At 38.8% G+C, this 16,289-nt stretch overlaps 1 protein-coding gene across 6 annotated transcripts in view; it reads left to right on the forward strand.

The window, feature by feature from the left end:
- Positions 1-2,028: 2,028 nt before the first annotated feature.
- Positions 2,029-16,289, forward strand: part of SPATA7 (spermatogenesis associated 7) — a 35,322-nt gene continuing 21,061 nt past the window's right edge. The window contains exons 1-5 of one of the 6 annotated variants that reach the window (XM_086894212.1): positions 2,029-2,142; positions 7,214-7,357; positions 12,363-12,443; positions 13,097-13,189; positions 14,062-14,109. In XM_086894212.1, the coding sequence (XP_086750338.1) occupies positions 7,348-7,357; positions 12,363-12,443; positions 13,097-13,189; positions 14,062-14,109 (232 nt within the window). In that variant the 5' untranslated portion in view covers positions 2,029-2,142; positions 7,214-7,347. The remainder of the gene's footprint in view (positions 2,143-7,213; positions 7,358-12,362; positions 12,444-13,096; positions 13,190-14,061; positions 14,110-16,289) is intronic. The other 5 variants (XM_086894213.1, XM_086894215.1, XM_086894210.1 and 2 more) reach the window with 5 other exon arrangements.

Genomic DNA, 16,289 nt, shown 5'->3' on the forward strand with positions numbered 1-16,289 from the left:
CACTACATTCCCTCAGCGTTGCCTAGAAACCAGGGGAATATTTCTAAAAATGCTTACTTACATTTATGTGGTTTTAATTATCAACATGGTGGAAAAAAACATAGGGACAATAAGAAAGAGACTATGAGAAATCCGTCATATGGGTTTGTACAGAACAGCCTAACACCATATGTTGAGTACTACAAACTGAGTTTTTGGGAACCTGATATTCAGAATTCAGAAAAAGAGACAAATAGAAAAAAAGTCTTTCAAAAATAAAGAAAAGTAACTATGAGCAGCATTTTTTTTAAAAAGAAAGCAAACAGAGACAAGTGTTTTCTGTGACATGATCTCTGTCATAGAGAGTATTATAGCCAACCATATAGAATCATGTATACTTTTCATTCTCTCCAGTGTCTTCAGGTATCTGAAATGAAAACTGTTTAAAGACTACCTTTAAAATCCACAGATTTAATGATCTGAATTGTATCAAAGCATAAACCAGAGACCCTGAAACACAAGAACAATGATAACTAATTTCCTGAAGCCCTTCCCACTAATCTCTAATTTCACCCACAACCTGCTTCAAAGAAAAATACAACAAAAACAAATAAAATAAAACAAAAACATTAAAATAAAAAAAGAACAAAAACAAACAAACAAAACCCACACACCAACTCGTGGATTGTGTTTTTTCAGTTCTGTAGATTTTTCCTGGCAGACATTTTCTAAGACATTCATTGACCTCAAATCCAAGAGATATAAAGGAAAATGACAAAATGCTATCAAATTATTTTGATTTGACAAGAAGGTGTTTGTGACCTTATGGCTGACAGAAGCTGAAATGCCACGACAACTGATGGTTTTTATATAAAAAGCAGTCAGAATGACAGAGGACCACCAGAAGACGGAGGACTGATGAGTTTCCAAGGCATATATTCCCTACCGTGACCTCTCCCAGACAAATTTGACACCAACTACATTTAAGGATGATTTTACAGAAAACAGACTGCTAAAATGATCATTACAACATGAAGCACAGAAATTGAGGCCACGTGGAAGGAGTACTTCATATAGTTAAATGGTATGTCTAAAATTAAAAGGGACATCACACATAACATTCAGATTACGACTGAAAAGCATTTGAAGTATTTGGTAGAGTCTACACAAAGTACTGGGGTAGATAAACTACTGGTTTCATCCAGCATGTATATTTGTGTAACCAAGTGGGAGCATTGATTGAGGCAGAAATAAGGAAGAAAAGTTGTTTTCAAGTAACTTCCCCTTGATTTTGCTTTGATTTTGAACTACATTCAAATTCATTTTTCTACTATGTAAGGAAGTGTAGCGAATCACACAAAACACTGTATTTAGCCTGTAATTAATACTCATTTCTAGATAGTGAAGGGGAATGTCCCTCCGTCTGGGACATGTGCCTTTTTTTGACGTGTCAGGCTGTGGAGGGGACTGCAGTACCCCCGGCCGGTCAGAGTGAAAAATCTGTACACAAAAAGTACGAAAGCCCTCAGAGACTTCACATTAGTAAAACAGCAACCTGTCAAACAAACTGTAAATACCACCCTGTTGCTTCTTCAGAAAGTTCAAATCCAGCACATCGGCATGCACCCATTAATCAGTGATGGGATTAAAGGCTCCTTTCCCAAAGGTTATTTTGTGGTTCATTTTTAAGGTGCTGTTCGTTTACAAAGACATTGAGATTAATTTATTCAGCGTAATGGGAACGCTCTAGGCTCTCGTTTTGTCACTCGTTCCTTGAAATATCAGCAATTTGCCGCAAAATTTCTCCCGGCCATTCATTATTCTTCAACTTCCCGTCAAGTCACAAGAAAAGGGCCTAGATAATGAGAGCCCGCTAACCGACGGCGACAAAACCTTCCCTGGGCTGCACCGCCCCGCTGCAGGGGGTTTGGGGCCCGAGGCCCCGCGCCCCCCCACTCCGCCGGGCAAGGCAGGGGCGGTGAGGGCGGTGAGGGCCCCGCGCTCCCGTCGCGCTCCCGCCGCCATGGCAACGCCGAGGCGGGGCCCGGCGGGCGCGGGACGAACCGCCGTAGCCGCCGAACCCAACCCCGGCCGGCACCGCCCCTTCGCGCCCCGCCGGGAGCATGGGACTGAGGAAGGAGGGCGGCTGCAGGCGGTGCCAAGGTGCGGGGGGCTCGGTGGCGGCTGCGGGAGGAGCGGGGAGCGCGGGGCGCGGCAGGGCGGGGGCTGCAGCCCGGAGGACGCGTTGCCTTCCGCCCTCCCCCGTCCCTGCAGGCCATGGGGGTGCGGGGTGCGGCCCGTCTCGCCTGGGGCTGGGGGCAGGCGGCGCCTCCGCCTTCCCCGCTGGCGTGTGCGGGCGGGCACGGAGCCCGCACGGAGCCCGCGGGGCGGGGGGCCGCCCGAGCCGCCATGGCTCCTGCAGCGGGGCTCGGGGTCGCGCCTCGCTCCTGTCCACGAGGCCGCACCGAGCTGGGCCGGCCCGTCCGTCCCGCGTGAGGAGCGGGTGGGGCGGTAGCACGGCGGGGGAAAAAGCCGAATGCCGCGGCTCTGGAAGGGGAGACACGTACAGCCCGTGACGGGCTGTAATCCTCCGAGAGTCGGGGCCTGGAATTGTGCGCCCTACAGCCGTCATCGCACGGCGCCTCCTTAGTACCGGCATCGAGTGCTGCTGTGGGCTGCGCTTCAGGCTGCTGGCAGCGGCCGCGTTTGCGAGGCCGATTTCTGTGTCCACTTCTTTTCTTAGTCAACTTATGGGTTGTTATAATATATTGTGCCCTGTGTGTATAACGTCCCACGGCGTTTGGCTGTAGATCCAAGTGTTTTGGTGTGGAGGGATTCTGATGCAAGTGTAGTTGAAAAATAAAAGACTCAAAAGTCTTAAAGATTTCATAAAGTAATTCCTTACCCGCATTTAACCATCCGTGGGCTGCTCTGGTGCCCTGTTCCTATGAATAATCCTCGGGGTCCTTGTCATCCATGATAAAAAAAGGCACAAGCATGCAAAAATGCTTGAGTGAGCCAACTCTGGCTCTTGGAAAATACCTAAAATATTTTTAGATAAGAAGTGGATTACATGCATAATGTAAAACAATGGTAGGAATTATTCAGTGCTGCACTGTAATGTTAAGATCATGCATCACTGCATAAAATCAGAGCCTTTTGAGATAACGTTAGGCTGTTGTGTTGCAACTCAGTGTCAGTTCCAATCTTTGGAGACAGTGACAGATGCCGCTTCAGAGGATGTCTGATATCGAAGTATAGTTTGAAAATAAATACTAATACTATATAGGAATATGAAATTCACAGCAAAAACTAGTATCTTGTGCACCCAATTTTTATGCGCTCTTATGTGAAGGCAGTTCTAAGACAAATACATCCTTTTTCTGACTATTCTTAAGTTTGTCATAATACTTTTATAGACAATTAGAAAGCTTGCCGATTGTCTGTTGACCATAAAAAGGGAATAAATAAGATACATGATCTAAATTTCATTCAGGTTGCAGAAAGCTTTGCTTGAATGACTTCTGTTTAACAAAGTTCAAAAGTAGGGAAGAATTACTGTGTGTCTGTTAAATTGGGAATCCATTGCTTGTCTGCATAGGAGGTTACAATGGAGGCAGAAATGTGTGACTGAACAGTCCAGTGTGGGGGTTCTCAGGCACGCAGGAAGGATCCTTACAGAGAGTAAGGATTAGCACAGGCAGAGAGACTAATGCACTGAGCTGAGCTGGAAATCTGTGTGCCTGAGCAAACTTGGCAGAACAGCTCCTGGGTTGTTTGCAGTTCATGAAGGGGGGAGAACACATCATATTTATGGTTTCTCAAAAGAGTTGTATCTGAAACATTAACACAGAAAAGGTGGGGTACACTATTCCATGTCCTGGTTGTATGCCATGCAAAGTCCCTTGTTCAGACTTAACCTCATCATTTTAAAGAAAGAACAAAAATTTTACACTTTTACACTATAAGGCCTTGTTTTGTCTAGTGAGAATACTGAAAAAAAAATTATTTTTTTAATATATGGGAGTATATAGGATTTGTGTGTAGGTCTTGTCAAAGTTCAAATAAGGTTGAGATTTTTTTAACCTCCTGGAAATGTAAAAAAATTAATCCTCTATGTTTTTCCCTAATTCCAGATATAAATCGTGAAGTCATTTGCTGTAGTAATTTCAGCAGTCAGTTAATATACTCACAGATTTATAGTATGACCTCAAATAATCTGAATACTGTACTTTTAAACCAGCTTTGTTGTTTAAGTCCAGTCTTCTGCACGCCAGTGGGAGCACATACTTGAAGAGCAATACCTAACAGCATCGTGCACTTACTGTTAATCAATGACACACATTTGTGCCACTTCTGTCTTACAGTAGTGGGGAACTCACTGTTACTGCTGCATGGAGGCTGCTGTCAAGTCAAGGCAATTTGTAAAGGCTTCCAGGATTTTAAGACAGAATTTAAATGCTTCACATGTTTATAGACAACACCATCTTATTAGATTTTTCCTGCACTGTAGGAAGAAGTCATTGCATTAATCTTACTAGACCAGAAAGGGTGTTAACACAGAGACTTGTGAACTTTTTTATTCCTTCATTTGACACTTGAACAAACAGCTTATTAAACTTAGTAAATTATTCGTTTGGTAGCACTAGTTTTTAGAAGCTGGAGTTTTCTTTGACCGACAAGAAAGATCAAAAATAATCTAGTTATGTCTTCAAAGAAGGAAGGACATTTAAAAGTTTTATTTGAGTCATAATAATTTTAACTAAAATTGGGAAATGTTAATCACTGTTCTTAACTTTTTACCAAATTAAAGTCATTACTCAGTAAATTTCTTAAAATCTATCTTTACTTTAACCATTAGTCAAATAATCTATTAAGTGAGTTTAGGCACTTAATCTGCTTAAAATCCTTACATCATTCAGGAAATGACTTAAATTTTTGTAATTACTTGAATGCCTAATTGGCCCCATTTTATTGAGGATTTCTTTCATACTTCAGGTGAAATACCTGTTAAAGTGAACAGTGTTCAAGCCATTAACCCTAGTAGACTCTTTGCTCCAGATGATATCCTGCAGTTTTCTCTGAAGCACAGTGGATCAGGGTTTCTCTGCTCTCCATTCTGGGTGAGGCTGGCTGTGCATTAGAGTTTTCATAATGTATTTTCAGGTAGAAATAGGCACTCATGGATGAGGGAAAGAGCATCCTTGTATGTGCAGATTATACTAGCAACATATGTTATTTTCCTCATATGTAGAAGAATCTGTATATAGTGTGTCTATACATTTAGGTATTAAATATATGTTTTCTCTGTTGGCCTGTTTGACAGTAGATATTGAAACAACTTCAAACTTCATGGGATGACATAATGTAGAGTTTCATGTAGCAGCAGAAGCCAGCACACACATTGGTTGTGTAGGGTGTGTTCATGAGCCAGTGTTCTACCACCCTTGATTAACAGCACCGTTCCCACTGGGGAGCTGTTACAGCCCCTGGCTGCTCCTGGATTACCATGACTGTCTTGTGCTGGCACAGCTATCCAGGGAACTCAGATTAGTAGCCTTTTAAGACAGAAGTTTCTAAACTGTCATATGAATATTGACTGTAGTTCACATATCACTGAGTAGCAGCATACAGTCTCTTCTAGAATACCACCCCTCACACACCCTCCTAGAAAATCAAAAGCTGCTGGTGCCACTGCTGATTCTAGAGGTGCTGCCCAAGCCAGTGATTACAGAATTGTTAAGGTTGGAAAACACCTGTAAGTTCATCAAGTCCAACCATCAACCTAGCATCACCATTAAAGCATGCCCTCCAGAGCCATACCCACACATTTTTTGAAACCTTCAGCAATGGTGACTCTCCAACTTCCTCAGACAGTCAGTTTCAGTGTTTTGCAACTCTTTCTGTGAAAAAAAAAAAATTCCAAATATGTAATCTAAACTTCCCCTGGCAAAACTTGAGGCTATTTCCTCTCATCCTGTCACTTGTTACCTGGGAAAAGAGTCTGATACCCACCTCATCACAGCCTTCTTTAAGGTAGTTGCAGCAAACTGACATAAATTCATTTGCTTTTGCCTGCAGTTCATATCACAAAATGTGCTGCTGACACACACAACTAGCTGTTTGTTTCTGCTTTTGGAGTGTGAATAGAGCAATAGCTTGCACCCAAAACTTCCCTTGCTTAGCCTGTAGCTAGAAAAAATTTAACAAATATTTTTCAAGAGTTATTTAATCAGATGCGACTCAAGGCTACTGTACTATTTCATTAGATTCCTTATTTTTTTCAGAGCAGGGTTTGACTCATGAAACTGTTTTTTTTTCATTTTGGTTGCATTGTTTTCATTTCTACAGAATACTGTAAGATTATTAATTCTAAAGGTCTGAGAGACCTAACGCTTAGGCATTGAGAGTACGTGTAAAGAAGAGCTTTTGTGTAATCCAGCATAGTAAGTGTATAAATAGCACCCATCTAATTAATGGCTTAGGAGGTTATGTATAGTGTATGGTAGGGGGTGTATCGTTTTCACCATATTTTGCTTCTGACACAAGTGATCCCATGCAAAATTCAGATGGAACATTTGTGACTTCATTTCAAAATTAGAGTGGTATGATTTCCTGGGTGACTTATTGAGGTTTGCTTCAGGAAATTTAGATATTTCAGGGAATTTAGATAAATAATGACTATTCTTTATTTTGCTGAATTCTGCTATTTATTAACAAATCTTAAATGTGATTCATTTAAACATGGCTTCACATGTGAAACTTTATACTGCCAGGATTGATAAGAGTTTTGTTATCAGTGAAACCAGAAAGGGGGTCCAAGAGGCTTCTGTTTCACATGCATCAATAGGAAAGAAAATACAGGTGTGATTATGACGTGCTGGTTTTGCCTCACTGTAACTTTCAGTTAAAATGGAGTAATATCTGCATTCAGTAAGTGGCTAAATCTAAAGCCCTGATTGAAGGTCTCTCATGATTGCATAGATGCTGCAGAAAAGTAGTGGGGTCTTGCCATATTTACAGCTACGTTCTTTGCCTAAAGAGGGAGTGTGTGGGTGGGTCAGCTCTCTGCTGACCTTTTAATGTATCCAGTTCCACATCTATTTGCCAACTTCACCCATCTGTGAGGAGGAGCTAGGAGAATTAATATTACCCAGTGGCTGGGTAGCAGAAAACCCAACAAATTAATACTAGTTTTTTAGAGAAGCTCATTCTGTTCTGTATTCGTTCCCAGATACATAAGTAGAGAGTAAGAATTAGGCAGCCAAGGATAAGCAACCAGAGAAGCTTAAACTAGATGAGCAATTGGAGTTCCTATAGCACCTCATCAGCCACAGCTGAGCAAGTAGGGGATGTTTGAGGGGAGGAATGACCACAGGTAAGGAACAGGCAGCAAATTGGGGACATTGAGAGGAGTTTAGGGGGGATGGAACAAGGATGTGAGTTGCATGAGTAGGAGAGCTGGCCTCATTAGTTATACTACTAATAGAATATGGGGGTTTTAAGTATATCATGCTAATGTGAAGGGAAAAGAGTTAAAAATAGAAAAAAATAGTTTCTTATTTACATAAAGTTTAAATCCAAAGTGGATTTTTGTAACTAGGTTAATCTTTTAATGTACTCTGAGCTGTCAGTCTTTGCTCTGTATTTCTGTGCTGTATTCATATATACAACAATTTTTGTAGCCTAAAATTAATGGATACTCTGGTTTGAAAATTCTCCTAGTACCGAAAGGAGAGGAACATGTATTTCGGGTATTAATTAATTCATTTAAGTATGACCTTGTCAGACATCAGATAAGATGCTTAAAGGAGCATCACTGTTCAAACTCATTTGGGCTTTCACAGAGATGGTTTAAACCAGTTTTGTTCTTTCCTCGGCATGTGTACAGCACTAGTGCTGCACTGTTACTTGTATGGAGTTTGAAGAGTTAATTCATAGCAGGAAGCCCACTGAAAAGATGATAAAACTGGTTGGTAGAATAAGGGTGGTAGTGATAGACATCATGGACTTGTATGAAATTCACAGCACAAGCCTTCTGCACGTTGTTGCCCTGAATTATCCACTTGTACAAAGGCGTCTCTTTAACCATTTCTTGTTTAGAGCACTGAGATATTAGGGAAGAAAAAAAGCAAGAAAAATAATTGGCAGTAAAAGAAGCAATACCAAACCTTTAAAAATCACTGTAGTGGCTAGAGTGTTTGCAAAGCAAAGTATTTGTCAGCTTGGGTCCTTATCAGGCTCAGAGGGATTAAAATGCCCACATCTCATGCAAATGATGCAATTCTAGTCTGTTAGAGGTGCTTTCTGCATTGCCAGCTGAGAGGAGGCCACTAGAGAGTTAGGAGTGTGAGAGTCCTGGAGCCACCAAGAAGCCAAACCGCTGCACGGAAGGGTGAATATTGACGGTGATAAGTATATACTTCTGGAACAGCTGGGGGGACCTGAGGTCGAAATGCACCTGGGGCTGAGGGTTGTTTGAACCCAGGCTAAGATGTGGGAGCTGCCCTTTGGAAATTACAGTGTTTGCAGGTCTCTATACAGATTAGGTTTCATGTCTTGTAGTGCTAGATTTATATGCCTACATCCAGTATCCCACCTGTATTTTTATGGATTATCTTTTAAGTAGCAAGTCTTGATGGGTAATGGTAGCATGATAGATTTATTTATTTATTTAATTTTTATTTGCTATGACTGAAGTACATGCTTGTTGTAAAAATAGTAAGTCTAATACTTGTGTTTAAAATCTTTTCTGGGAGACTGTGGTAATGAAAGACTGGGCTTCTTTCCAGTACATATTCACGTTCCAAATCTGAAATGGCTTTGTGGAAAAATCATTTCCATAAATTCTGCACATTCACTAACAACCAGGAAACAAAATAAACCACCAATTTCTACAATTTTTAATACTGTAAAACCAGAAATTAAGATAGAATGCATTTTAAATAAAAATAAAAATGCAATTTAAACAAAATGTCTTTCAATTCTCTTTGGAATAATGTAGTTATTACTTACATTCAGTAGCAGCTGGAAAAAAAATTAGAGAAAGCTTTTTTTTTTCTTCATTGTTGCTTAGTATCATAGGAGGAACCAAAAGATCAAATAAATTTTTAGATGTATTTAATTTGCTTGCTCTCTGTACTTTAGGAGACTACTCAGTGTGAAAATCCTGATTTTATATTCAGTATGGACAGTCCACTTAGATCTATAAGGAAATTTACATTTAGATCAGATAGTTACATGTGTCATATATCAAAGATATTTTTGTAGTTTTCCTCCCATTGTTTGGTTTATATTTGATTAACTGTAAATTACTGAAAATCCCACCTTCTCATTAAAAATTTTCTTCATATATCTAAGCCTTCAGTTTGTTTCTGCTGTTGTGCAAATAACTGTGAAAACAGGCTGAATCCGAATAAACACCCATTCAGGTCAAAAGACAACCTGAAATTATAGTTGTGAAACTTTTGGCCATTAGCACTTCCTACCTTCAGTAAGGTAGAAGTAGCCTGCACATATCAAATTCTCCAGTTTCTTCTCTGACATTAGCAACCTGTTTCTTCATTATAAGTTATTTCTGTGCTGTCTATATATGTCCATAGTCAAAACAGAGGGCACAGGAATATTTTTTATTTCTCTCAACTGATGCTTTTTGACAGCTTTTCTTGCCAATGAAATACTGATGCCGACTTATTTCTCCCTCCCTTCTCCTTCCCCGGAAGCTGGGTACAATTCATTGTAAAGGACAAAACCAGATGATGGTAATTTTTCCAGTAGAATTTCCACTGTGCCATCTTGTGGTGATGCAAAGAAAGTGAACATTGTAAAGTCTGGTCTTCCTGCAGTGCTGAATAGTCGCGTCTCCAGCTGAAGACAGTAAAGGCAACAGGTTTCTGAGGGTCCCTGGTGGTGTTTAACGCAGCACAAAGTCATTTAGCTAACTAGAAGAGAATCAATTGTAGAGAGAGCAATGTGGGGGTTTTTTTAAGTGATTATGCTTGCCCTTTTAGGATTCTGTCACAGAGGGCTGAGTTAAGAGGAGGTATTGTAAGCGTTTACCTAACAGTACCACACGTGCTTCCCTCTGGAATTATAGCCTAGCTCTGAAGCACAGAAAACAGTGGAATAATATTTAGTTTATTTGAACAATTGTGAATGAAACACTTCTGATTCTCAGTTGTCTGCTGTAATCCAGATTGAAGATATATATACATGCAGGTTTTTATCATTAGAGAAGATTCTATCAACTAAAATTTATAATCTTACATTCTCCCAAAGACTTGCATTCTTCCAACACCTGCATATTTTAAGTGCTCAGAGTCATGGGTTTCAGGGTGGATCCAGCTAGCCTGTGAATACCATTTGTATGTAGTAGTGTAAGGTAGAGAAATAAAATATTTTAGCAGGAAAGAAAGGCTTTATTGGCAAAGGTTTGCAGTCATTGTAGAAACATTTTGAATCTAACAAATTCTTGCTGTATGTTAGGAATTTTAATATTTGAAAAATTAATTTCTCATTTGTTCCAATGTGTGTTTAAATCACAGAGATAAGGAAGAATTGTACCATGAGCAGAATGAGCAATTTGAAATTGATACAGATGAGCAGGAATGTTGTCCTTGGGCTTTGAAAATAACAGTATAAAGTTAAAATAATTACAGGATAGTGTTGAAAAAATCTGCAGTAGCATTTTCTTTTTTGTTGATTTATCCCTTTTCAACTGTTGGTCTGGCAATTGGCAGCAAAATGAGTGGAACCACAATTATTGCAAACACCACAGCTAATACTGTAATGTAAATCCACAGAAGCCTGTACAGTATAAAGGCTGGCTTTTCTAAGTATGAAAATAATTCAAGATTGCCCTGGTATTTTTGTGCTTTGTAAGAAAGGAGCTTGAATCTATTGATCCAGATTTAGTGTCATTTCACAACAGGGTAAAATTATTTTCATTTTCTTTTTTTTTTTCATAATCTACTTAAGATACTACTATACTAGTCCTAGTCATTCAAAATTAAGCACAGTATGGCTTTTTTATAAGGCCTATAGAGAAATAATGTTAAAACATTGTTAAATGAGTGATTTATTTTTTTTCTGCAGTTTCTACGAATTAATATTTAAGACATTGTATTAACCATCTTGTACAACATGCTGTTGTGTTGCAGCTGGGTCTGGGGGTCTGTCTGACCTCCTGGACTTCCTCCACACTGTTGGACTTAAAAACAGCTATATACTACAGTAGTTATATATGTAATTGCAATAGTACTTTAACAGTCATTATATAACAGTGGGAACTGAAAAAGAAGCCCCAGACAGCCAGGTGCTGGGCATGCAGGAGGTAAGCTATGAGAGGCAGGATTAAGAGCTTTTACCATGTGTGGTATGGCTGTCATCAGGGCATCCTGCATCCCCCAATCAGTTGTAGTGGTGTCAGCCTTTATCACCCCAGCTAAGGTCACTGGGAAGAGATTCCCGCTCATACTGGGTTGGTCCAGTGTGCTTCTTCATGTGATGAAAGGGGGAAAGCCAGAGGTCAACAGGAGTAGTACAGCAGTGGGGTTACCCAATTCACCTGCATGGTGGTTGCAGACTCTTGAACTGACAGCTGAGAAGTATGATGGGAATGGGAAGACCATGTGGTCCTTGATAGTTAATAGTAATAAATCTGTAGAACTCATCTGTACAGTTTCAGAATTAATGTTAAGTAAGTGTGGTTGGTATATTTACCCTGTTTAAAAAAATCTTGTTTGTTTTGGTTTACATTTTGTATACCATGGATGACTTAAAGCAGTGCTCTGTATACACTAGTATTTGTAGTCCTAGCATATCTCCTGTTCAAATTTGTTCTAAAAGTGCTGCGGATTCTTAATTAGTTCCTGTGCCAATTTTTAAATCTTAGGTTGCATGACAGCCAGTGGTTTTCAAAGAGGAGATGCAGATCTTTTAGTCTACATTTTTCATTCTTCAGAACAACTGGTGGTTTAAGTTTTGTTGGCATCTCCACTTGACTATAGAGTTCCCAGTCTATTGAAGTGCCATGAATGGGACTTAGAAACAAATTGGAGGTTAGCATAGAAACATAATCATGGCCATATGTCTGTACAGTTTAATGATCAGTGTAAAGTTCAAACTAAAGTGTTCTGATGGTCTGTTCTGCTGCTTAGCACCTTGAACCACTGAAAGCACTATCATTGTATCTTGGCGTTTAGATTTAGTTAAACTACTACTGAATTTCTAGTTCAGTGATTATGAAATGATTGAATGAGATTTTGGAAAAGATCCATTAGAACTATATGTGCATACTTTGGAGAAGGACTTTATCTTGTCTGTGAAAATATGTGTGGGGATTTTTCTCTAACTTTCGGTTTTTCTTTGATGTTTTGTTAAAGCAATTGTAAACTCAGGCGTTGGCATGCCCAGATGTGGTCCAGCAAGTCCATGTAGAGGACACTTAAGTACTAGGTGTAATGGTAAGTGACATCTACTTTCATCAGAAGGTCGACCTGGTTCCTTTTATGTGAATTCATTGATTTTAAGCTTATAATGTTTTTATTAAAACTTTTGCATTGAGCTTATTTGGAGAAGTTTAAGTGTACTTACATTTACTTTCAAGGAGTAAGTTTTGCCTTGACTGTACTGCTGGCTACAAATTGGTAGCAAGATGAACAGATATATAAGGATGTCCCATCTTTATTAGCTGTAATATACATACATACATCTATTTGTCTACTGTATTAAAAAAACCCTGAGGTTAAACATGTTCCTTTAGAGTCAGTGTTTTACATGGCTAGTGTATGTTTCTGTGCTGTACTGACACCTCAAATGCTTTTTTTTTTTCCAAAAGAACAGAGTAAAGAAACAGGAAGTTTCCATGTTAACATTTTCATAGTACAGTTTCGGCCACTTTTGCAGCTATTTATTGAATTAATGGCTCATTGGGGAAAGAAAAAGGAGACAGGATGATTTCATGTGATAGTAACTGGTAATAAAAAATACTGCCTTTGAGCAAAGAAGTTAAACAGTGTTTTGAAGTTTGTGACTTTGAATTGCAGTTAATAACTGTTTAAAATTTCAGTATTTTTTGATTGCCTTTCTAATGTTCAAATGTATTTTAATCTTACAGCTTTGTGCGTTGACTCCTCTCGAAATCTAGGTAGTCAATATCTGATCAGAGATCACATGGTGTTTCATTATAACAGAATTCTTTCAGCCAAAGGTAAAAATGTGCATGTATGAATGAACTGTCTCCCCCTATATTTAGCTCAGTCTCTCAGAATAGGCTCATACCAAGAAGAAATTAACTGGATTGTAGGAAGTTTACTATTCTTCCTGTTTCTTACACCTGTCAGCAAAGAGATGTGGCTGGTACTTAATAATACTTTTGTATTATTGAGATGGAAAATTCTGTATGAAAACATTTTCTTTAAGTGTTACCAAAGATCCTGTCTTAATTTTAGAACACTTTGTGCTGTGTTGGCTTCATTCTGCTTTTGATGAAATAATGAATTATGAAACAATATGCTGAAGAGAAAGTCACAGTGATAGGCATAACAGCAAATATCCAGAAATTATTTTAGGAATGAATGCAGAACATTTCTAGATAAACTCAGATCACTATGTCTCTATTTTTTTTTAATTCTAAAACTTCATAATCTTTTTTTCATCTTCCAATGAATAATAATAGCAGGTTCTAAGGACTGCGAAAATTGCCCTGTGTGTTTGCAAATGAGAAAATCATGTTACTGACAGAGTCCATACTCACAAATACAGTACTCACAATGTTATCTCTCATGTAACACTCAGTATCCTCAGGTATGCAGGTAAATGCCATCAGAGGACAATGTCGTCATTTAAGTGATGGTTCTTCCTTTAAATATGTGTTTTACCCAGACAGCTTTATCTCTCAAATCCTGTGACCGTAATAGTATCAACCTAATACTTTAAGTACACAGTAACTAGCATGTTTTAAAATAGACAATGATTAAATTAGTCTTCGTTCTGTGTTGGTTTATTACTACATTTTTCTAGCTTTCACATATACTAAGTAAATACTGAATCACTCACATTTGGTATTTTTCTTATTTTCAGCAGCTGTAGACTCTTCAGCACCCAAAAGTAGGTCGACCAGCATCAAACGTAAGTATTTGTTATATGTTGATTCTGAAAATGGTTCTGTAAAACTAACTCAGCAAAAGAGCCATCAGAAGAGTAACAATAGCATATAACCTTTAATTGAGTGTTCATGAGTCTGCTTCTTTATTCAGCTTTCACATCCTTCTTCAGCTACCAGTAGATGCATTCAATCTGCATCGAGTGGAATGTTGGATAGATGGATCTGGACTGTTGGTGATTAGTCGTGCTTAGCATGACAATTCATTTGTCAATGGCAAAAGGGTCTCAACTGCAAGTGAGAGGATAATCTTAAGTATCTGGTACAAAAATCCTGGACCTTTCTTAATAAAAAAAGCCTTTGAGGATTTCTCTCACTGCTCAGTGTGTGCATGTAGCTGATTTTTTTTTTCTAACCCTCTTCCTTTATATGCTGTTTCATCTGACTGAGGTTCCTTTACAAACAGATAAGAAACTATCGTTTAGGCTGAAAGTTTTGCAGTTATCATAGAGGTAATTTCCTGGGAAACACCTGCTTTCAAATTCATCATTATTTGTCTCACTGACTTCAAGGTATTTAAAGTTAAGTTTACCCAGGCATATCTTGTTCAGTTTCTGCACTATCCTTATAAATTCTAGTTTTTTAGAATGAAATTTAAAAATTATTTCAATTTCATTTTGTACCTAAAATTAGAGTGGTTGCAGTTTTTTCCTGCAGTTCTATGCATTGTTCATCAAGAAATACAGATTTCTGTACTGTGATAACCATGCAACCAAGTGTGACATGTTCAGGTGTTAAGCTCAGTGCAAGGTACCATTTGTAGAGTCTCTGGCAAACCACTGGAGAATCATTTTTCTTTCTCTCTTGTTTTGTGAAACAGATTACGTGGAGATGACAGCCAATAGCTCAGACATTAATAATGTTGAAAATGTGCTGAGGAAGAAAAGTAATGGAAGAGGGATTTTAGAATACTTTCAAAACAATTTCTTCTTTCTTGCTCAAGATGAGACACATGACTTACCCAGGCACAATTTCAACTTCAGTATAATTGAATATCAGAGTATCCTTATAGTGTCACTGAGGATGAGGGGTTTGAACCTTTATTCTCACAGTATTTCTCTGCCTGTCATTGCTTCAACTGAAGCATATTATTTCTTTTTTCTCTTTGTGTTTGTCTTACTAGTTGTTGCTTTCCAAATAAAGTTTCTGTTTCCCCTCTATTTTGAGATTTGGGCAGGGGGGTAAATTGAATTTTAAATTATAAGATTTATTAATAGCATAGAGTTACAAAACAGAATTCCTACAGATAGTGTTAAAAAAGTCTCCTGAAAATGTGCTTCCTGTACTGCTAGAATAGCAGGTGAGTATTTCCCTTTGGGGTTGTTGCCATGAATCAGTCATTAGTGTTTAAGAATTAAACATGATACTGTAGTTGGCTTTCTCTCTGGCCAGCTGAATGTGTTCTGTCCTTAAAGTGGATTTAGTTTCCACTGTTCTTTCCTGGTATCTTAGCTGGCAGCAAAGCAGGCAAGGTGCCATGCCCCTGGGCTAGCAGTGAGCATGTTCCTGTGTATTAGATCAGGCTTACTGACTTAAAATAGTTGTTAAAATGTGAAACTTCTTGAAATGTGAAACTTCTATGTTCAGAATTAGTCCAAGCATGTTGATTGATACCAGTGGCCATTAGAAGTCTGTGGTTGTGAAACTTGTGCCAGAAAACTTGACAAAGGCTATGCCAAGTAAGACAGCTGCTGCTACACATGCCTGATTTCTAACAGTACTAACTTTTCAACTCATATGTTTAGAGGTTTTTCCACAAGGCATATTGATAGTACAGCCTGAACCCAGTGATTAGTGTGCTCAGGAACGCAGGTCTCTTTGATACTGGGGCAGGGAGAGAAGAAGGAAAACGAATATTCTGAGAAGTTACCCACCATAGATCTATTTTAGCCTGGTGGAACTTGAATTCTTGGAGGGCAGTAAGGAGAGGCAGCAATTCAAACTGATAGTAATGTCGGTTTTCTACCCTTTAAAGGGGTTAAGTTCAAGCAAAAATATCAAGAAATACATATTGTTACATAATTCTATATTTAAATCTTAATTTTTCCTGTGAACACGTACATCTGTCTACACTTTACATAATGAAAAAGCAGAGATCTATGAAAAACTTACATGTTTTGTTGTGCCTGCCATTTTAAAGGAAGTT

This window comes from Cyanistes caeruleus, chromosome 6, assembly GCF_971803275.1.
Source record: "Cyanistes caeruleus chromosome 6, bCyaCae1.hap1.1, whole genome shotgun sequence".
In the NCBI taxonomy this organism is placed as follows: Eukaryota; Metazoa; Chordata; class Aves; order Passeriformes; family Paridae; genus Cyanistes; species Cyanistes caeruleus.